The 23,541-nt window shown below is 36.6% G+C and overlaps 2 protein-coding genes across 2 annotated transcripts; both read right to left on the reverse strand.

Annotated features, from left to right (window-relative positions):
- Positions 1–6,649: 6,649 nt before the first annotated feature.
- Positions 6,650–10,374, reverse strand: LOC130728602 (UDP-glycosyltransferase 83A1-like). Its single transcript, XM_057580113.1, has 2 exons — positions 9,717–10,374; positions 6,650–7,725 (listed from the first exon to the last, which is right to left on the reverse strand). Exons 1-2 carry the CDS (start codon positions 10,201–10,203, stop codon positions 6,875–6,877), a joined length of 1,338 nt encoding a protein of 445 aa, XP_057436096.1. The 5' UTR covers positions 10,204–10,374; the 3' UTR covers positions 6,650–6,874.
- Positions 10,375–20,039: 9,665 nt separating this feature from the next.
- Positions 20,040–22,494, reverse strand: LOC130728603 (UDP-glycosyltransferase 83A1-like). The gene is made up of 2 exons (XM_057580114.1): positions 21,926–22,494; positions 20,040–21,066 (listed from the first exon to the last, which is right to left on the reverse strand). Exons 1-2 carry the CDS (start codon positions 22,413–22,415, stop codon positions 20,216–20,218), a joined length of 1,341 nt encoding a protein of 446 aa, XP_057436097.1. The 5' UTR covers positions 22,416–22,494; the 3' UTR covers positions 20,040–20,215.
- Positions 22,495–23,541: the final 1,047 nt, after the last annotated feature.

The following is a 23,541-nucleotide window of genomic DNA, read 5'->3' on the forward strand; positions in this document are numbered from 1 at the left end:
TAATTGTACATGTGCAGCATGGTCCATACGAACAGAGTGACGTACCACATTACAATATTCATGATACTATCTCCTTTATTTTTTAGAGTTTAATGGATATGCAGTGACAGTGTAAAAAAGTTTTACACAGTCATCCAATCAAAGCATGCCACATAGGAAAGATAATTACATTTGACTTTAATTTTAATTAAAAGAATAAGATATTTTCTGATTTGGCGGAATTCAATTGGATGTCTGTGTAAAACTATTTTACACTGTCAGTGCATATCCATTAAACTCTATTTTTTATTGTGCTATTTTCAGGTTTCGAAATCAATAGTTAAGATAATTCATACACTTCAAAAGAAATGGATGGAGTAAAATAGAATAGATATCGGTTAACATTTCAATTACACTCACGTGAGATGTAGAAACATAAATGAAAAATATAATATATAATGTGATAAAAATTGAAGAGAAATATAAAAAATAAGTGAGTGAAAATGAGATATAAGATAAAATAATATGTAAATGTCCTCAAATGTTATTATCTCAAGTGGTAAGAACTGTCGACATATGAGTTAGAGAATGGGAAATTAAGGGATTGATCATTGAATTATTGTAATTTATTTTTCTGGTGTAAAACAAAAATGAGATGCGAATGAAAACAAAACATATATATATATATATATATATATCATTATTATTCTGTCTAAGCGGCTTGATAGAGCAGTGGGGGATGTGGACTGGCGGCTAGAATTCCCTAATGCCTCTGTGGAGACGCTTAATAGAGTGCATTCCGATCATTGCCCTCTGTTAGTCAAATGTGGGTACACTCTGCAAGCCCCGCACCAGAAACCCTTTCGTTTTTTGGTCGCATGGGCAGATCACCCTCAGTTCGCTTCCCTAGTAGATAATGCGTGGAGGTCAAGTGAGGAGAATATCTCCATTAAGCTGGACAGAGTGCGAGTGGATGCCCAGGATTTCAACAAGAATGTCTTCGGTAATATACACCGTAGGAAACGAAGAGTTGAAGCCCGGTTGAGAGGGGTGCAGCGGGAATTGGATCATCAGATAACGTCATCTTTGGTTCAATTTGAAGCGGAATTACAACGTGAATACTGCAACATTCTGAAACAAGAAGAACTGTTATGGTACCAAAAAGCCCGGGACAATAGAGTTCGTTTTGGAGACCGTAATACAACATATTTTCATACCCAATGTGTTATTCGCAGAAAAACTACATACAACGACTTCGGTTGAATGATGGCACGTGGTGTGATAATATAGAGATTCTAAAGATGGAGGTGAACAACTATTTCCGCAATCTTTTTGCAGCGGATGATAATCTTACGGGTGCAAACCTTTCTCATGAAGCCTTCCCCTCGTTGTCCGTTGCTGCCCGAGAAATGTTGATACATGAAGTGGGAAAAGAAGAGGTTAGACAAGCTCTTATGAGTATGAAATCGTGTACAGCCCCGGGCCCGGATGGATTCCAGCCTTTTTTCTACAAGAAATACTGGGAGAAGGTGGGTGATTCCTTGTGGAAAGTGGTTAGAGAGGCTTTTGCTACCGGACATGTGGACAGGAAATTGATGGAGATTCTCCTTGTGTTAATTCCCAAGGTGGATCACCCAGCAACGGTCAAGGAATTTAGGCCTATTAGTTTGTGTAACGTGACATATAAACTAATCACCAAGGTGTTGGTCCATCGCATTAGACCTTTCCTTGATAATCTCATTGGCCCTATGCAAAGCAGTTTTCTTCCAGGAAGGGGCACCATGGATAATGCTTTAGTGGCGCAGGAGGTGATTCATCATATGCATGTCTCTTCAGCTCGTCAGGGGACTTTAGCTTTTAAGATAGACTTGGAAAAGGCATATGGCAGTGTATCTTGGAGCTTTTTAAGGGAGACTCTCGTTTTGTTTGGCTTCCCAGGTAGCTTGGTTGAGCTCATCATGTCTTGTGTCACGTCCTCTGAGATCTCTATTTTGTGGAATGGAACCCGATTGCCCCCCTTTAAACCATGTCGTGGTTTGAGACAAGGGGATCCGTTGTCTCCTTACCTTTTTGTGCTTTGCATGGAACGACTTTCTGTTCATATTCAGAAGTTAGTAGACTGTGGAGATTGGAGACCAGTGAGAGTGTCGCCAAACGGCCCGCCCATCTCTCATCTTTTCTTTGCAGATGACGTGCTCCTTTTCTGTCAAGCCACCATTCCTCAAGTCAATCTGGTAGCTCTGGCCTTGAGGACATTTTGTGATAGTTTAGGGCTGAAGGTTAACATGCAAAAGTCAAAATCTATAACTTCGAAGGGAGTTAGATCAGAAGTTCGTGATGAAATTTCGAGCATTGCTCCAATTCCGTTTGTCAGGGATTTGGGGAAGTATCTGGGGTTCCCACTACGTGGGGGAAGTATGAGAGGAGGAGCTTTTAATTTCTTGTTGGATAACATTCAAAAGAAATTGGCTTCCTGGAAAACTAGCATGCTAAATATGGCGGGGAGGGTGTGCCTAGTCAAGTCGGTGATGGCGGCAATTCCGACTTATGTTATGCAAGTATATTGGCTTCCAAGGGGTTTGCTAGCTAAAATGAATCAAACTATGAGAAGCTTTATTTGGGCAAAGGGAAGCAACCAGCGAGGCTGGCATAGAGTAAGCTGGAACGGGCTAACCCAAGACAAGGAATATGGTGGATTGGGGATCCGTGACATGGTAGCAACGAATACGGCGCTGCTGGGGAAAAATATTTGGGGTATGATTCATAAACCAGGTAAATTATGGGTGCGTGTGATGCAACAAAAATATTTAACCGGAACACCAGGGTTCAATGTACTTCAAGCGACTACCCGTCAGACAGCTTCACCAGTTTGGAAAGGTATGCTCAAGGCTAAGGAGATTTTGAAACCGGGATTCAGGTTTAGAGTGGGGAATGGTCAGACGTCTATCTGGTATGGAAACTGGAGTGGGAAAGGTAGGATTGCAAATCTCATCCCTTTTGTGAACATAGCTGACACTGAAATGAAGTTGACCGATGTAATCGAGCATGATAGCTGGAATTTAGACCGATTGTATACAGTCTTGCCAAATGAGATTAGGGAGCTTTTTTCACAAGTGCATCCGTCTCGGGCACCCAATCAGGTTGATGCGTGGATTTGGGATCCTAGCCCTACGGGGTGCTACTCTGCTCGGGAGGGCCACAGGTGGCTAAACGGGCTCGTTCACGATAACCACGGTGGTAAACGCTGGCAGTGGGTGTGGAAGCTTAAGGTTCCAGAGAAGTTACGTCTGTTTGTGTGGTTGATCTTAAATAATGCAATCCAAACAAATGAGAACAGGTATCGCTGCCACATAGCCCAATCCCCAGCTTGCTCCCGGTGCTCAGCTCCTGAGGAAACATTGCTCCATTGCCTGCGGGACTGTCCTCATTCGCGGGAGCTTTGGTTGCGGTTAGGGGCGATGGCTTGGAGATCTTTTGCTAGCATGGAGGTGGAGGTGTGGATTTCGTCCTTGGCCCGGAGCAGACATGCCATAGCGTTCCTCGCAGGTCTTTGGAGTGTCTGGCGATGGCGGAATAACATGTGCCTGGAAGAGAAACCGTGGACGCTGCATGAGGCTTAGTGGCGTCTTTGTCACGCTCATGATGAGATTTTTCAGACTTCTCAGGACTGGACACCGGGGGGGTTTGAGGGTTTATTGTGTATCAGATGGCGACCTCCAGAGAGTGGGTGGCTCAAAGTGAACGTGGATGGAAGCTTCTTGGAAGAGAAGGTTCGCATGGGTGCCGGCGGTTTGATCAGGGATGAGAATGGTGGTTGGCTGACAGGTTTCTTATGGTCAGGGGCAGGAGGTTCTGCAATTCATGCTGAGCTTCTAGCCATGCGAATGGGCTTGGAATTAGCTTGGAATTTGGGCTACAGAAAGATCCTCTGCGAGACGGATTGTGCTAACGTGCTTAGCCTCATCCAGGATGCCAGCAACTTTGTAGTTTTGCCACTGGCTGAGGAGGTGGCGAGATTGATAGCTCGGGCTTGGGAGGTTAAGGTGGAGAAAATTCCAAGAGAGTGTAATACAGCAGCAGATTGTATGGCTCGCCACGCATCTAGTGAGGAGGAGCAGAGGTTCATCACGTTGGATAAACCCTTCCCTGACTTGGAAACTATTATCCTTAGGGAATCCTTAGTGATTCCAGTTTCAGTCCCTTAGTTGTTGTTTCTGTCTATTTTCCGATGAAGCAAAAAAAAAAAAGCTAATTGATTATTTAATGCTGTACTTTTCCTTCTGTTTCTGGTATGGAAGATTGGAACAAGTCAAAACATTGTATTGTGTTTAAGAAATGTTGACATAAAGTTGAATTGTCTATTTGGCACGGAAGTCAGGATTACAGCTTCACAATTTGAGTACGCAAAGACTAGTTTGAAGTTTGAACTCTGAATGACCGTGGATAAAATTTTAGAAAGATATTATTTGTGAATATATATAAAACTGTATTTAACAATGCAGTTTTTTAAATATATTTAGTTTGTGTTGGGCACGAAAAAATCATGAAGAATCAAATAGTTTAAAGATAAGTGAAGCTTTGCCAGCCCAATGGACAATACTCGTTAACCGTTTTGAGAGGGACGGGTTGTCACGGAAGTAAAGAACTAACACCATCTTTAATGGGTTGCTTAAATCCAGTTGACAACTTAAGCAACGTTGTATATTTTGGAGCACTACTAGAGCAACATGACGTGGCAGTTGGGTTGCTTAAATTTAAGCAACGGTTGCTTATTTAATAAACGGGTGCTTATTTTCCCTCTCCTTACTTTTTGACTAAAAAATCATATTTTCTCTTTCATTCATGTACTTGTATAGTGTCATTACCTTGAAATAATATAAATATAAGACGTATAGTGAGACCAAACCAAAAGTAAAATAAGCAACCGTGGTTGGAGCAAATTCTGCTTGGGTTGCTTAAATCCTATGTGCCAGTTTGGATCCACCAGAATAATTTTTAAACAACCCAACTAGCAACTATGCATTGGAGATGCTCTAATGCAGACAGCTTAACATAAAGTTTTCTGTTTTTGGGGGCTGGGGGAGGGGAAATGCTGTTAATAATTATTAAACCAAGGCACACATGGCACCAAATCAACGTTTACAAACGACACAAGGCCAAGGTTCGATGGAACATCCTTCACCCAAACACATTGAAAAAAAAAAAGTATTACAAACTAAATAGTCTGCGACATCATTATCACTATGAACAAATGATAAATCGAAAAGAGAAAAAAACAAGATAAAGCACGGGCCTCTTGAACCATGGAAGCCAAATATGATCTCCCTCGTCCAGCTTGCCTCCACATCTCAAAGAGCTGGAAACAATCTGTCTCCATGAAAACCGAGCAAAAACAAAGGTCAAAGTTTTTTTGAAACAAACACCAATAATACTAATTAGAATATGTGGGCATAGAGGTCATTACATCATTGTGAAATAGCCGAAGGACCCCTCAAGAGTCTCCTCCATTCAAACATCAAAACCACAAGTAAAGGAAAGTTTGACTAGATAGTCGGTCATAGAGTTGACGTCACGACGAACAAAAGACAAAACAAATAAATATTATATATCTTTAATATTTATAGGATTTCTAAGATTTTTTAATTTAGAAATCCAAATCGATCAATTTCCTTACTAATAGGAATTGCGGTCATAAGTGGGGTCATATGATACAAGCGAAGAAAATCAAGTCTTCGGTTGATTAAGATAGAAGGTGAGCAACAAGCCAGGGTTCTAAATTGCGGACCGCAACACATGTTGTCGCCACAATATTGCCGTTGCGAAGCGCACCGCAACCGCATCAGGCCGCAATTGCGGTGAGATTTAATTTCTCTTGCAACAACCGCAACATAATTGCTTTACCCCGCAACAGAACCGCATCGACATATCAGTTCGTTAGATCGACATTTCTGGTGGTTGGAACGACATTTTTGGAGTTCATAACAACATTTCTGGTGGCTGGAATGTGGTGGCCGTTGTAAGCAATAGTGAAGAGGAGAGCAAATACCGGTGAAGAGGATTGCGTTTATGGGAAAATTGGGGGAGGTAAAGAGAAAGAACAGAGGATTGCGTAGGTGGGTCTGGTGGGGTTGGAGCGGATCTGTTTTTGCTGGGTTTAGAGGCATCAGGGTAGTGCAAGGAAAGCAAACTTATCCTATGTTGCGATGTCTTTCTTCTCTTCACTGTATCTTGAGTCGGTTCCTATTTTTTCTCTTCCCCTGTATTCTCTCTAGTTCTGTTTCTTTTCTATTGTTTATCTTCCCTCTCTTCCTTCTTGTGTCTATACTCTACACTCTTGACTCTTCTATTGTTTTTTTTACGGTAACGATACTCTTATATTGTTTTTTTTAGGGGCTTCTATTGTTAAATCTAATTTAAAATGTTAATTAGAATGATGTAATTCAAATTAAATAATAATTTGTAAAATATAATAATAAAACAAATAATGATAATAATTATGGTGTTTTTCTACATATTGTGCGAAGATAAAATAAATTCACGCCGCAATAGAACGCAACATGCATCGCAGTGATTGCAATGTTCGCAACTGCGGCGGCCGCAACCGCATCCGTCACCGCAACCGCAATTTAAAACCCTGCAACAAGATTTAGATATAGAAGATGTGAGTAGGTCATGTTTTGTTTTTCTAACCGTTGTGTTTAATTTGAATTTACTCTAATAAGGGGGTCTTATTTTGTGACTTAATTCACCTTTTTTGTATTCGTACTGTTACAAAGGATTTAAGACACTCATTAGGTCCAAATGAAAATTTCGCTCTAATGGTTTGGATCTTACTTTACTTTTAGTTGGACTCACATTACTAAATATATTGTTTATTTTACATTATCCCAAAGCATTAATGCTTCGTCCAGTTGATAAACTTCTTGAGATTGTTTGATGACTGACCACCTTCTGCTAAGTTATTTATGGTTATTTCCTTCAGTTTCAGAGACCTTGCTTTCAAGTCTTCATTAACAATCACTTGCTCCACCTTCGTCCTTATCTCTCCCTTTGGTATTATTCCATTTTCATCTTTGTCTAATCCAAGTCCAATCTTCCACACATCACAAATAAATGACTTGTTAAGAAATTGATCAGTGGAAAATGGCCAACACAGGAAAGGCACACTAGCATGTACACCTTCTATTGTAGAGTTCCAACCACAGTGACTAATGAAGCAAGCTATAGCTGGGTGATTCAATATCTTCTTCTGAGGTGCCCATTTGACAACTTTACCTTTACTTCCATGGAATTCATCAGGGTATGCATTAATCACCTTGTTATTGTTATCTGGACGCACAACCCATAGAAAAGGTTTATCAAGGAGATCAAGGGCAAGAGCTAGTTCATTGAATTGGCTCTGCTCCAAGGTTGCCATACTACCAAAGGAAACATATAGAACAGATTGAGGTGGTTGTTGATCCAACCATTCTAGACAAGCAACATCTTCTTCCCAGAATGAAGTTTTGTAGCTGTAATTTTCTACCAAAGGACCAATTGGTAGGTACCTTTGTGATAAGGAAAATGCAGCAGGCTCAAAATCATAAGTGGTGTTGCAAAGCCACCATTCTGCTAACTTGAAAGTTTGCATCTCTTGAACTATCTGGGCAACGAAGACCTTGCCCAGGGTACCCCATGGTAGGTTATCTGAGTCCACTGGAGGCATGTTTGGAGAAAGTTGAATTTCTTGTTTTTTGAGTGGCAGTCCTGTAATGGCAAAAGGAAATAAAAAAGAAGTGCTTATTTAATTTGTGTGTATTTGTCATCTTAATTAACTAAGAGAACAAGGTAAAGGTATGGGTGCGGTGATGAAGTTATAGATGACAATTGACAAGAGCTCTTCCACATATGGATTAACAAAAACCTCCTATAAATCAATTTCTTTATTCTCATAGTCAATTTAGACCGCAGTAGAAATTTCTCTTCATAATTTGTTTAAACTTTGGAATCAGTTGTTAGTAGATGAAGAAAAGATTTTTAAGATGTTAGTAATTAAATGCTACTACTTAATATATGATTCACCTATGGTTTTTGAAACTGATTCACCTATGGTTATATTTTATTATGTGTAGTAAATAACTAATATGCAGTCTATTTGTACAAAAACAGAACAGAGCGTTTTATTTTGTTTCATTTTTTCTGTGTAAACAAATTAAAATAGTAAACAAAATGAAATTATTGTGATATTTCATAATTACTAATGAAAATTTTCCGATGAAAACAAAATATTACTCATGAAAAAAAAAATAGTTTCCAACATGAGTTCTGAACTGAATATCAAAATAAAAAAAATATAGTAGTGTTTCCTTCTATTATACTCCCTCCGTCCCTAATTATAAGCTAACATTGAGACAAGTAAAAACTTGTCTCAATAGAAAGTTGTGGAAAAAAGTTGGACAAGTAAAAACTTGTGTAAGGTTACACATGTACCTTTTGACCTGCAATAGAAAGTTTTTAAAAAAAAAATCAAAATACATATTTTCTTAATTAAACATTTATCTTTTAATTAATTTCAAAATTTAGCCCTAATCCTTTTTATGTTCTCAATCTCACCTTCATCTTCATCCTTTCTCAAAAACCCTAACACACCAGATGATAGTTTAGGTGCCTTCCATCCATAGCCGCCGGCCACCACTCTAACCCTCTCTCTAGCCGCGCAGCCACCTTAGCACCTCTCGCCATGGAGATGAGTCACATCCACTGCCGGCGACCTCAACACCGTTTTCCTCTCCCCGACGCCTTCCATCTCTCTCCTCCACTTCTAGTTTCAGATCTGCGTGGAGGTGGAGTGGGGTGGGTTCAGAAGTTGCGGCGCTGGTCGCACAAGGTTATTGTCGCGGTGGCACGAGAAACAGCGAGGAGCGGCGCCCGGTGGTTCTCCTTCTCAGCGGTTGTGTTGCGGTGAGACCAAGATCTGGTGGTGGAGGCGTCAAGGACCGCAGCCATACCTGCAGATCTAGTGTTTGGCCTCTCCGCTGCCCTTGCTTCTGCAGATCTGGAGAAAGGGAGGGGCAATGATGGGTTTGCTCAGTTTGATGGGTCAAAAAGCTTCAAGCTTTTACTTGTTGAAGATGAAGGGAGATTAATATTTTTGATGAGAGAGGATTTGGGTTTTTTTTATTTAAAATTTTCTAAATCTGTTTGTTTTAAGCCAGAGATGAAATGTCAGGATCAGTTTTTCTGAATTTAATCAATCAAACCTGGGCTCCATATTTGATCTTGTTAATGTATTTGAAGTGTTTCTGCCACAACTTCTTTCATCAGAACATTTGAATGGAGAAGCTATTGATGCGTGATAGAGCAAGTGGTGAACAATCTGGCGATGAGGAGAAGAGTGAAGAAGAAGAATATGATTCTAGTGATGAACAGGTGGCTGATAAAGCAGATCCCTAGCTTGGAATGCATATCTCTTGTTCTTTGTATTTTATCTATACGGTTGTATATGAGGATGACCTGTTTCCTGGAGTAGTTTGCCATGATGATCTATGATGAAAATAATCATTAGAGGTTCAGTTTTGCTTGATGCAATTATACTCAAATTTAAGTTCTGTTTGTTTTCGACTTACACCTCCAAGCAAAAAAGATTGATTCAAGTTCTGATCCAATTTTTAGGATGAGATTGAATTGAATTAACTACATTAATGAAAATCTAAAGTGTAAGAATGATCAGCAAATAACTAATTAAATAGTATTCTTACCATCTGAATCTATAACTCCATCATCAATCAGATTTGGTATGAAGTCACAAAAGGCCAAAGTAGTAGCAGAGGGGGGCCAAAGAAGAGCCCCTTTAATCCCCAATTTATGACCAACTTCCAAGGCCCAACCCATGTTCATGGTAGCAATTATACAAGTGATCTTGTTGTCCTTATCCAAAGCATTAATATCTTCAATGAGCTTGGGAAACATACGAGTCATGGTGCTTCTGATTGACAAAAGAACCTTAACCTGGTCATTTCTGTCATCTTCAGGGTCCAAACCATCTGGGAGTGTCACAAACTTTATCCGTGATTCTTTGAGGTTATCTTGCCCGGAACCTGAGCTAGTTGCTCGTTTGTGACTGAACTCTGTGTTAAGAAAAGTGATGTTGCAACCATGTTTGGCTACAAGCTGAGAGAACTGCATAAGGGGATTGATGTGTCCCATTATTGGATATGGTATAACAAGAAAGTGTGGGATACTCATTTGGGTGAAAATTGATTTGGAGAGAGTTTTGAGGTGGGTGAAAGATATCAAATTGTGAGTGAAAGATATTGATTGAGTTTTGGTTGATCTTTTGTATTTTGTGGTGGCCCTCTTATATACCCATCAATCCATCATGGCCAAGGAAGGCCATGAATTTCCAAACACTTTTGACTTGAAAGATGCTAAAGATGCTGCGTACAACCTCCACATTTTACAATATTCATGAATACTATCTCCTTCATTTTTTTATGTCCTAGCTACTTTAAGGTTTCGAATCAATAGTTAAGATATTCATACACTTCAAAAGAAATGGATGAAGTAAGACAGAAGAAATTGGTTAAATTAAACATGAGTAATGATTTATTCACACTCTACTTTATCTTTTATCTCATTTTCACACATTTTTATTCATATATCTCTCTATATTTTCTGTCATAACACATATCACATTACTGATTTTTCATTTCTCTTAAGTGGAGTGGAAAAGAGTAGTGAACTCAACATTATCCGTTAAACATCAATTATACTCACACTTACATGAAAAAAAAAATGAAAAAGATAATATTTGATGTGTTAGTAAGAGCTAGCTGAGCATATTGATAGGGAGAGTAGGAGATGCAAAAGTTGATCCCTAAATGGCTGTTGTTTTTTTCCGATATAAAAAAATAGATCCCAATGAAATAAAACAGTAACATATATCATTCATTCAAAAAGCTAATTGATTATTTAATGTACTTTTCCTTCTGTTTCTGGTCTGGAATAAGTCACAACATTGGATGGTGTTGAAGAAATGTTGTCAAAAGTTTTTTTAACTTATGTTGTCATAAAGTTGAATTGTCTATTTGGCAGGGAAGATAGGTCAAAGAACTTCACAATTTGAGTACGCCAATTCTAGTTTGAACTTCGAATGACCGTGGATAAAAATTTAGAAAGGTATTATTTGTGAATAAATATAAAACTGTATTTAACAATGCAGTTTTTTAAATATATTTAGTTTGTGTTGGGCACCAAAATATCATGAAGTATTAAATAGTTTAAAGCTAAGTGAAGCTTTGCCAGCCCAATGGACATTCGTCGTTAACCGTTTTGAGAGGGACGGGTAGTCACGGAAGTAAAGAACTGATGAAGACACCTTTGCATAAAAGTTGAATTATTAGGTAAATGTTTTTTTTATAAAGCAGAATTATTACGCTCATATCTTGCATGAAACTTGGGGAATCAACACCGCCGCTGCTGCCACCATCACTTCGAACACCGCTGCTGCTGCCACCTTAACCACCACTCAGCATCACTGCTGCCACCCTTAAAGCCACCATCCTCCATCACCGCCATCGCCATTATCGCAGCCACCTTGGTCGCTGCCGCCATCTTTACCACTCATTAACACCATCTTCATTTTTATAATATATATTATTATTCAATATTTCACAAAACATAAGTTTAAATTAATTTAAACGAAATGATGTTATACAACGTGTCACCAAACGTTGTATAGTATTAAAATTTTATCAGGCCTTATACGATACAGCATACCAAACAAACTCACTATTTATACCATTCCTAAGATTCTTTATTTGAAAATCCAAATGGATCCACTTCCTAACTAATATGAATTGCGGTCATAAGTGGATAGGATTGTTCAAAAGGGTCCAAACTAAATGGAACCAAGAACACAAAGGCTTTTTTTGGTTCGCTTGCGGGTTTAATAGGTTTGTTTTTATGGGTTCACTTGGATTTGACCATCGATTTCGATTTGAACTCTAGCCTGACCGAACCGATTGAAGTAACAATGTTTAAAAAAAGGTCAAGCCCTGAGCCAAGTAACTTAGTGAGGGAGAATTTAAAAATAAAAAAGAAAACCTCTCAGATTTAACCCTTGGCTTAAGAGATTCAATCCATAATACCTTAGCCATCATTCTCTGATCTCTCTCCACGTCGCTTCTTTGGAACCCAGCCACAACACCGTCGTCCCTCCATGCCATCGTCGCACACTTCCTTCTCCTTCTTCTACCGCTCAACAACCCCAGACTTCTTCTCTGAACACCACCGTCACAAATCCACCGCACCACCACCTCCTTCTCCTTTTTTATGGTACAACACCATCACCACGAACATGGAGATCCAGCGACGCACAACCTTTTCCTTCTGTGAGGTCCAGCGCGGCTACCATGACATGAAGATCCGATGCCGCCACAACCTGGTCCCTTTCTAGATCCATCTCGCAGTCGCCGTTCGATCTCCTCTTCTTTTGGAGAATCAAAATCCCAACTTTAATCCTCCATCCACGACGTTCATCGTTCCATCACCCGATCTGTGTCGTCGCACCGCCGTAACTAGGGGCGTAGCCAGGATTTTGACATAAGGATGGCCAAAGATCAAGATTAAAGACCATATATGTATTTTTTTTTCCAATCTTCAATTCTCCATCTTCATTTTTTGGATTTTTTCTAGATCTTGAACTCGCACGAACCCACCTGCCGAAACCTTAAACCGCTGAAACCGATCTATGGATACTGGACGGTCGACAGCGGACCTAGTGGTTGGGTGATTTTCACGAATAATGTTACTTTCACACCTCTAAGAGAGGTGGAAAGAGGTGGAATGAGGAGAGAGATAAGAAGAAATAATAAAGAGAAAATATGAGATGTGATAGATGATAAGATGAGAGAGATATAAATAAAAATATGTGAAAATAGGGTGTATATATATCATTATTGGATTTTCACCCGACGTTATCGGCCCGAATCCGCCTGAACCTATCCGATGGACAGGCCTATGTGGGGCCATCCTCCACAAGCGAAGAAAATCAAGTCTTTAACTTTAAGATAGAAGGTGAGCAACAAGCCATACTTTAAATATAGGCGACCTTGGTAGATTATGTGTTTCTAACCGTTGTATACGGGTATTCAACTAGAATTCGCCCTATAACTAGGGGAGAAGGTCATTTGATTGTACATGTACAACATCGTCCATAAGAATGGAGTGACGTGCTTTTAACTAGATAAGATGGTTCATGCATACTCTACAATCCATAACATTACAATATTTTTGAATTTTTGGTTAAATTAATCTGTAGGTCCTTATAGTTACAATCAAAATTAATTGGATCTCTAAGTTTAAAACTTTTTAGTTAAATTCTTATAGTTTTAAAACTTTATAATTAAGCTCTCACATAGTAATAGCTTTATATTTTTTTCTGTTAAATTTTGGATTATTTGTTTGCTAATATCATCTATTTTATGGAAATTGATCACTTAATTTCACACATCCGTAATATGTTGAAACAAAAAATTTAATACCTTTACTATTTAAGATTTAATTACAAATTTTTTAAATTATAGGAATTTCGTCAAAAAGTTTTGAACTATAAGGATTTAATTAAAACATCGATAAAACTATAGGCCTCCAGATTAATTTTACCTTTATTTTTTATGTGCTATTTTAAGGTTTGGAAACAAAAGTTAAGATATTCATACACTTAAAAATAAATGGATGGAGTAAGATAACAGTAATGGTGGTGAAAGACTTATGTTTACCTATAATAGCCGGTATTTTTGTTAATCTGATTAAAGTGGCCCTTAAGTGCATAGTTGACTCATATGATGATTAAACTGGTCCTTAATATTAATAATTGATTCTTAAGATGATGTAAATGATTCTTAATGTGGATAGTTGATTCTTAAGATGATTAAAGTGATTCTTAAGATAATTGATTAATTCTTAACATGATTAAAGTGATCTTTAATGTCACTAATTGATTTCTAATATTATTAAAGTGATCCTCAACATAAATAGTTGATTGACTTAATTCTTAACTCTTAAGATAATTTAAGTTGTCACTAATATAACTAATTAATTTTTAAGATGATTTAGTAATCTTTAAGGTGAACAATTCATTCTTAACATGGTTAAAGTGATTCTTATGGTGACTAATTGAGCTTTTAGATGATTAAAATGATCCTTAACATCAATAATTGATTCTTAAGATGATTTAAGTTATCCTTAAGCTTGATTACCCCTAGTGTAGTGGACGGCCAAGGAAGGTGGCGTTGTTTTCCTCTGCGTCTAAGGATATATAAATCCCCTAGGCTTAGAGGGAGACCTAGAAAAGTCGAGAAGAAAGGAAGAAAGAAGATTCAAGATGAGATTTCTAATGAGTTAGATGTAGTAGAAGCCTCAACCTCTTTAGAGGCTCACAATGGGAATCAGTTGGTGCTTCTGCCAACGGAGTTTTCGGAACAACTTGGTGTTATGACTAGAGCGAGGAGTGCTCTGCTTATGGGAAAATACTTGGGCATGAGGTATGATTGTTCGGATGAGGTTGCTTTGAACCAAATTGCGGCAACGATGCGCGCAGGCCTCCTTAGGGAGATGTTGGTGGTTTGTCGTTTCTACTCTGAGCTGGATGGTTTATCCTTTAGTTTTGTTGTGGCGTGGTTCTAATGGCCTTTGAGTTCTTCGGGTCTTTATCTTTGTTCGTTTAGATTTTGGGTTGGTTTTTGTTGTATTGGTTTTTTTTTTTTTGGGTTGGTTTTGGGGTTCATGGTGTTATATAGCTTTATGACTTGTAATATTTTAGGGATCGTCTTACGTTGTGGGGTGATTAGCTTTTGTTCTTACTAATCACCCTTACTTTCTTTGTCTCCTTTTTAGCTTTGTTCTCAAAGCTGTGATTAATACACTCACTTTCGGGGAAAAAAAAATTAAAATTATTTAAGTGATCCTTAAGGTAACTAAATGATTCTTAACATGATTAATGTAATTTTTAATGTTACTATTTGATTTTTAAGATAATTAAAGTGATTCTTAATATCACTAATTGATTTTTTAAAGAATAAAACTTAGATACAATATTCTAAGTGTTGTTGTTAGTGCTTTCCAATAAAAATATGACATATGGATTAATCAATGTTGGGAATTGAGTGGGGCAGCGGAAAAAATATTCACTTATAAGAACTGAACAACCTTCAAAGCAAATCCAAATAACCACCGAGGCAATAAAAATAAAGTAGAGGCACAAGAATTTTAACGTGGAAAAACCTTCTCGATATGAGAAGTAAACAACCACAAAGTAATCCACTATAAGAAAAATAATGGTTACAAAATAATGTCCCACGACATCAAAAGCTTCACCCAAAAAGGTGGAAATAAACCCCAAACAAAAAGGAAAAACTACACCAGTGAAAGGTGGAAATAGGATACAGCAAAAGCCCACAGCAAAAGGGTAAACCTCCCAAACAACAGAGAAGAAAAATCCCAAATAAAACAGGTTAATATAAAGAGCTCATAGACACGAAGGGCATACTAAAAATTCATCCAAAACGGAGAACAAATGATGTACCGGAAAAATCTGTCAGAGCCAAAAACCCTCTTCTCCAAACAAGTGTTGCGGCTTCAAAAACAACGTGATGTGCTGCTGTTGCTCCTCAAAATAAGGGTTTCAAATTCCCTTTAAATAAAAAGAAACTTGGGCTTGGCCCAAAAACTATTTTTTTCTTTCCATCAAGTTGAGCCCACTTAGGAGGGAAAAACCCAACAATCTAGTCCCCGAGGGTTAGCTCAAGTGGTAAGAGTTAGGGGACATAAGGGTTGGGGAGGGGAAGGTCCAGGGTTCGAATCCTGTAAGAGAAATTTGAAGGAGTTTTCTAACTTACTAACAACTAACCACTAACATTTGCCTATAAAAAAAATGGATTAATCTATTTTCCCTTTTTAAAATTGTTAAAGTGTTTCTTAATCATCACTAATTGGTTCTTGGCATGATTAATGTGATCCTTAATGTCACTAATTAAATTTTATGATGATTAAAATGATAACGTCAGTAATTAATTTTTAAGATGATTAAAGTGATTTTTAATATCACTAATTTATTCTTAAGATGATTAAAAAGATCTTTAATAGTTTTTTTTAAAGGTAAATGTTACTTGTTAATTTTAGTAAATTAGTTCCTTCGTCTGGTCCTTCACCTTGAAAATCTCTTTATTTTTCTTAACTCACCACTCTTCCCCTGAAAAGATCTTTAATAGTACTAATTGATTTCTAAGATGATTAAAATGATCTTTTCTATCCCTAATTAATTCTTAACATTATTAAAGTGGTCATGAACAAATATAATTGATTCTTAAAAAAATTAAGTTATCACTAATATAAATAATTGATTCTTAAGTTGATTTAAGGGATTCTTAAGATGACTAATTGATCCTTGACATGATTAAAGTTTCACGCTGCAAGGACGTCAAATCTAACTGTAAAGCTCGAATATAAACGACAGAGGTGGCCGATATCTAAAAGGCTTAAATACTCTAGAGGTCCCTGAAATTGTCTCCCGTACGAAAATAAGTCCCTGGAAAAAAAAATTCCGATTCCCAATCCCTGAAATTATTTTTTTAATCAGAATAAGTCCCTACTCGTGTTTCCAGCCTATGTGGCTTAATTTTTGCTGAGTCAATTATTCCACGTGGCTTTTCTATTTTTTTTAAATACACATGGATTAAAAAATAAAATTAAACATTTAAAAAAATTAAATTAAACATTTAAGTTGAATTAGATTTAGGGATTTAGGGTTAATTACATTAAAATTTTATTTTTTTAAATGTTTAATGTTATTTTTTTAATCCATGTGTATTTTTAAAAAATATATAAAAGCCACGTGGAATAATTGACTCAGCAAAAATTAAGCCACATAGGCTGGAAACACGAGTAGGGACCTATTCTGATTAAAAAAATAATTTCAGGAATTCGGAATCGGAAAAAAAAATTTCAGGGACTTATTTTCATACGAGAGACAATTTCAAGGACTTCCAGAGTATTTAAGCCTATCTAAAAATAATAATGTAGCATGCCTTGGATTTGAATGCCTATTTTGCGAAGCTTTATACAAATGTGATTGAAGTCTTAAATGGTTTTAGGAATTATCATTGCTATAAATATTACAACTACATTATTAGAATTTAAGAAACCTAACTCAACTCAAAATTTAGCTAAGGGTTAAGAGTTGTTCTATACTTTATAAAGACTATTTATGTTATATCTCTAGTTAGTGTGAGGCATCTAACATCGATCAAATAGATCCAATTTGATCGCGGTAAAAAAAAGACCAGAGCGTGAATTGTATATGCCTATGACTTGATAATTTAGATCTCTTAGAGAATCTCCAATGGAGATCTTAATATGAGATAATTTAAAATAAGATTTGGATCTAACAAGATTTTACTACTGAAGTTGTCCTACATGGCATGAGATCTTAGCAAAAGCAAAGATTCCTGCCTTAGCTCGCTACCTTTAAAAGTGAGATCTTAAATAAAATAATCATTGTTGCTCTCTCATTCAATATAAGAAAGGTAAAATAAATAATATAAATATATTGGGTACTGTGGCTCCAACCAAAAGTAAAGTAAGTGTTAGAAGTCTCACATTGCCAAGAGACGTAGCCAAACAAGTGCTTATAATGTGTATAGCAACTCTCAACTCTTGAGCTAGCTTTTGGGTTGAGTTTGGTCTCCTTAATTATAATATGGTATCAGAGCCTATCATATATTCATTTGTTGTGAAGACTTACCCATATTCGGGCCACCCGTTGATGATAATTTCACGCTTCATATATCTAGCCCTGGGCGTGAAGGGGTGTGTTAGAGTCCCACATTAGCTAGAGATATGGTCAATCAATTGCTTATAAAGGGTAGAGCAACCCTCAACTCTTGAGCTAGCTTTTGGGTTGAGTTAGGTCTCCCTAATTCTAATATGGTATCAGAGCATGTATATCCATTTGTTGTGAAGAATCTCCATATTTGGGTCACCCGTTGATGTTCATTTCATGCTCTAGATGTCCAACTCTGTGCGTGAGGGGGTGTTCGAGTCTCACGTTGGCTAGAGATATGACCAATCAAGTGCTTATAAATGGTAGAGCAACCCTAAACTCTTGAGCTATATTTTGGGTTGAGTTAGGTCTCCCTAATTCTAATATGTTAGAGTCTCACATTGGCCACATATTTAGCCAATGTTGAACTTCTAATAGTAAGATCCAAACTATTAAAGAGAAATGTGCATCGAGACCTTATGAGTGCCTTAAATCATATGTGACAGTATGGGCCTACAAAAAGTGAGTTAAGTCCCAAAATAATATCACATGTTGGAAATCTCTTAGAAGATTACAGTAAAATGGAGGAAAACTATCAAAAATATTGGAGACCCGAGAACCAAGTGGAAATATCACGAGGAGGATAAATGCTATGTTTGGCATGCCTAGCTGATAAGCTATCTGAAAGGTGAAAAGTTAGCTGAAAAGGTACCTCATTGGATAACAGTGTTTGGTAAAACTATCTGCTGAGCAAGCTGAAATTGTAAAATGACATAAAGGGCACACTTGTATAATTCTTTTACATTTACCATTACTTTATTTACACATTAATATATATGTGATTATTAAAATAATTATCACTTTAAATATTTTAAATTAGTTCAAATGATTTATCATCTAAAAAGTATAACATTAATTTTTAATTTATTTTCATTTTATTTTTATTAACTAATTTAAATAGAATAAATCAAATAACTTTATATTTTAATTTAATAAAGTAAGCTTATTTTGCCTAAATTAACAAAATATTTTTTAAAATTTATATAAACAATTGAATAGTAATTATTTTAAAATAAAAATAATTAGAATTTAGTGTTCTTATATATATAAACAGGCAATGATAGAATTTTATTAAAATGATAAGTATAAAAAAAGAGAATAATTAACTAAGCTTTAAGCTATAAGCTACATGAGGTAGCTTATTAAAAAAACTTTAAGCTACTGAAATAAGCTCCTTTACAAAACACTTTTAAAGAGCTTTTAAGCTAGTCAAATAAGCTATAAGCTAGCTGAAATGACATGCCAAAGATAGCCAAAATCTCTATATAATACAATCATCTGCTTCACCATTTTACACCAAAACTCAGCTGTAGCGTACATGAAACCAAAAGAAATATGTTTAATTTGTTTTAGTTTATAGGAAAATGTTAGTTGTTAATTGTTAGTAAATTAGTTCATTCGCTTCATTCCTTTAGCTCCCCCCCCCCCCAATAGGTTTAATTTGTATATATGCGAATTACACGAGACATTTTTCTCTTTCTCCACGAGACTCAGATCAGGCTACGTCTACGGATTAGGATCAAGTGGAACAACTAGGCATGGTGGGGTCTCAGGCAGTCGTGATGCATTAGTTGGCACTGACACTGAGCCCTCTCGCGAGTTCTCTCACGTTGGATTCAAGTGAGGGAGCACCACGTATTTTACCCCCTAGAGTTGTATATGTCTCGCGGTCCTACAACTGTGGTATTAGAGCTGATTGTTGGTTTGATTATGGTGACGGTTCATTGTGTTGAAAGTTTCTGGTAATATGGTGACTAGGCGGCGTGTCTCGTTGTGGACAGCCAGCCCAATGACAATACAAATATTTGAAGCTTCTGCTTGAGATAGACTCGTACTTAAGAGAAATTGTTGAAATGTCAAGTGTGAGTAAGGCAAACATTGAAAGAAAATGACAACTTTGAGCAGTTTATAAGTCAGAGGATCTATACACCTAAGACTTTCAGATTTTGGATGAAAGATGTGGTATTTGTTCTTTTGCTCAATGTGAAAATGCTCCAGAACTTTAAGGCCCAACAATTGTTAGCAATGCACCTTTAAAGATACTCCTTTTTATTTGAATTAAAAGACTAGAGTTTGTTTTAAAGCAATGCTCTTATCCACGGGATCAAATTTGATTTTCATGAATATCAGACATAATTCAATCCATTCTCATCTTGATTTCAACATCATTCATCTACAACATGTTAAGTTGCACACTCAGTTCAGTTCAAACCACTTATCTTGCTTTGACTTTGATATTTATTTCACCTTTGGTGAACTTTAATGTTTTATTACAAGTTTACAACTCCCAAATCCAAATGAAGTGTCCCTAAAACCAGATGAAAATCTTTAAAACAACCAACTTCATTACCACAATCTCAACTATTTTCCCAAGCATTATAACTTTGCCCAATTGACAAAGTTTTCAAGATTCTTTGAAGAGTGGCCACCTTCTGCTATGCTATTCAAGATCAATTCCTTCAGCTTCAAGGACCTTGCTTTTATATCTTCATCGCCAAGCAATTGCTCCACCTTATTCCTTATCTTTCCCTTTGGTATTAATCCATTTTTATCCTTGTCTAATCCAAGCCCAACCTTCCACACATCACAAATATATGACTTGTTAACAAATTGATCACTGGTAAATGGCCAACACAAGAAAGGAACACCACCACAAACACCTTCAATGGTGGAGTTCCAACCACAATGACTAATGAAGCAAGCTATTGCAGGGTGGTCCAATATCTTCTTCTGATGCACCCAATTCACAATTTTACCTTTACTTCCATGGAATTCATCTGGGTATCCATTGTTTACCTTGTTAATAGTACCGGGACGAATGACCCAAAGAAAAGGCTTGTTAAGAAGATCAAGTCCAAGAGCTAGTTCTTTGAATTGGTTTGGTTCCATCACTACCAAACTACCAAAGGAAACATATGTCACAGATTGAGGTGGTTGTTGATCCAACCAGGCTAAGCAAGTTTTATCTTCTTGCCAGAATGAGATTTTGTTGGTGTCATCTGCAATCAATGGGCCAATTGGTAAGAACCTTGGTGATATGGAAAAGGCAGCAGGTTCGAGATCATAAGTAGTGTTGCAAAGCCACCACTGTCCTAACTTCATAGTTTGCATCTCTTGTGCAGTGTTATTAAATGAAATCTTATCTTTGCCCCTCCATGGAAGGTTTGTAATGTCCATCATAGGCATGTTTGGGGAGAGTTTAATCTCTTGTTTTCTGGTGGGAATTCCTGAAATGTCCACCATTTGTAGGTGTCAGCACTAGGATCAAGAAGAGCATGTAATATTTTCACGTGTCTTGATTCTCCTAAGTTTTCTTGGAAGTTATAATAAACAAAGATTTGGTGAAACATTTTAGATGTAAGAAATACTATTGATCTGATATGAATAGATGTGCTATTAAAGGAAATAAGATGATGGTGGAACAAAAAATTATATGTCCTGCATCTGCATGTGCAGCAATTTGTTGAGAATGTTTTGTTCTGTTTATTCTACTTAATAGTTTGGTCTTAATCAATAATTTCACTCTAAAAAACTTGGCATCAAAGCACTAGAATTTAAAAGGAATAATGAAATATAATGTCTTAATTGTATTCTAAGTCTGAATATCAAAAGCCTATGCTGCATTTTATTATGCTACTGTACTAAAAGCAGCTATTGACAGCTGTTTTTAAAGATAACATGAAGTCGCCAAACAATTCAACTTCTTCTTTTTTTCCATAGAGGGAAAGGAAATAAAATACAAAATTCGAATTGAAACTTCCAGTCACATTAGTATCTTTTGTAAATCAATCTACAATTGATTCTACTCAATTCTGGTGAGAAACTTATGTGAGCTCTGTGAGTAAAAATTGATCTGAGATATAATAAGTTGATTTCGGTAAAAATAAGTGGAAGCAATTTTTATGAAACAATACAAAATTTACCCATATGCATATAATATGCAGCAGAATTCAGTGTAAACAGAGTAATTTTGTGAATATAACAAAGAGTAAATGTATATTGTTTAGAATCTTATCAGTATGATAAGTAAATATTGTTACAAATATTTGAAGTGTAGACAGTGAATGGTTAATACCAATTTCTTACCAGCAGAGTCAATAATTCCATCGCCAATTAGCTTCGGGATGCTGTGAAGATAAGCCAGAGAAGTTGCTGAAGCAGTCCAAAGAAAAGCCCCTTTAATTCCCAATTTGTGTCCAATTTCCAAGCCCCATCCCATACTCATGGTACTAACTATACAAGAGATTTTGTTGTCCAAATCCAAATCATTAATATCTTGTATCAGCTTGGGAAGCATAGAAGGCATGTTGGTTTTGATTGATGAAAGAACTTTCTTCTGGTCACTTCTGTCATCTTCAGGTTCCAAACCATCCGAGAGTGTGACAAATCTTATCAGTGCTTCATCGAGGTTGTTGTCTTGCCAAGCACCAGAAGCAATTGCTCTTTTGTGGCTGGACTCTGTGTTCACAAAAGTGATCTTGCAGCCTTGCTTGATGAGAACCTGAGAGAACTGCATAAGGGGATTCACATGTCCTGGAACTGGATATGGAATAACAAGGAAGTGAGGGATACCCATCTGCCACAAAAATGACTTTCAGAGAATGAATTTTGAGTACAATCCAATAACAGTGGTTTTTTCAACTAAAATAGTCACATACTCACATTAGTTTTTGTACATTATATGATCATGTACTTCTTTTTTTAAAGAGCAATCATGTACTTTATTATATTATAATAATATGAGTAAATTATACTCATTACTAAGTTTTTCTATAGGACATTAAACTCCAAACTTACTCAAATGTTATACTTCATCTCCTTCACTACTTATTACGTACGAATTTTGTTTCCAATTTTACTCACATATATATTTTCCATAAAATTTGCTTCAATTTAAGTAAAATTTGTTTTACGATTCTTCAAGAACAAAGTGGACCAGTGTCGAATCCACGGCCTCAACATCTTCTACAACCCGCAGATGTTCGTGTACTGGGCTAAGTACCCGGTGGTTATGGTGGCATGGTGGCCCACTCCTTCTTCTTCCACAATTTATGTGCAGGTTTTTTCTCTTTGTGATTGAGGAAGATGAACTTGATTTGGAAAGTGAAAGTTAGAAGAAGAAAAGTCCGGATAAAATTATTGGATTTAGATAAGACCTGATGATAACTTCCAAAAGACTCTTTGCTCAAAGTTTTTTAATTTTTGGATTTAATGAGTTAAATGATGGAAGATAGTGAAGATGATAGAAGAAGAACATGAAGATCATTAGTAGTTGTTGTTGTTGGATTTGAGTTTTTAGATTTGTTGTTGTTTTTATTTTTTGAGTTTTTCTAGGATTTTGGTGGAGAAGATGAACTTGCTTGATTTTTCTGGAATTGTAAGACGAACATGTGAGTTTTTTGTGAGGAAATGAATAGATTTTTAGGTTAATTTTTTATTAATTTTTTTCACCGTTAAGTAGTGGATGGAATTGGATGAAAAACCATTCCGGCAAACAGAGGTTTACGTTAGGGATGCAAAATGAAATTAATTTTTGTCTGGGACTAGAATCGTGAAAGTGATATAAGTGAGAACCAAATGTGCAATTAAGCCACTATAGATGAAAGCAAAAAAAAAAGTTTTCATTAATATAATCAAACACAAATCAGGTTATATTTCTCATAAAAATTTCTAAACAATAATCTCTTTTACAAAAAAGCTGA

This window comes from Lotus japonicus, chromosome 1 (assembly GCF_012489685.1).
Source record: "Lotus japonicus ecotype B-129 chromosome 1, LjGifu_v1.2".
Lineage (NCBI taxonomy): Eukaryota > Viridiplantae > Streptophyta > Magnoliopsida > Fabales > Fabaceae > Lotus > Lotus japonicus.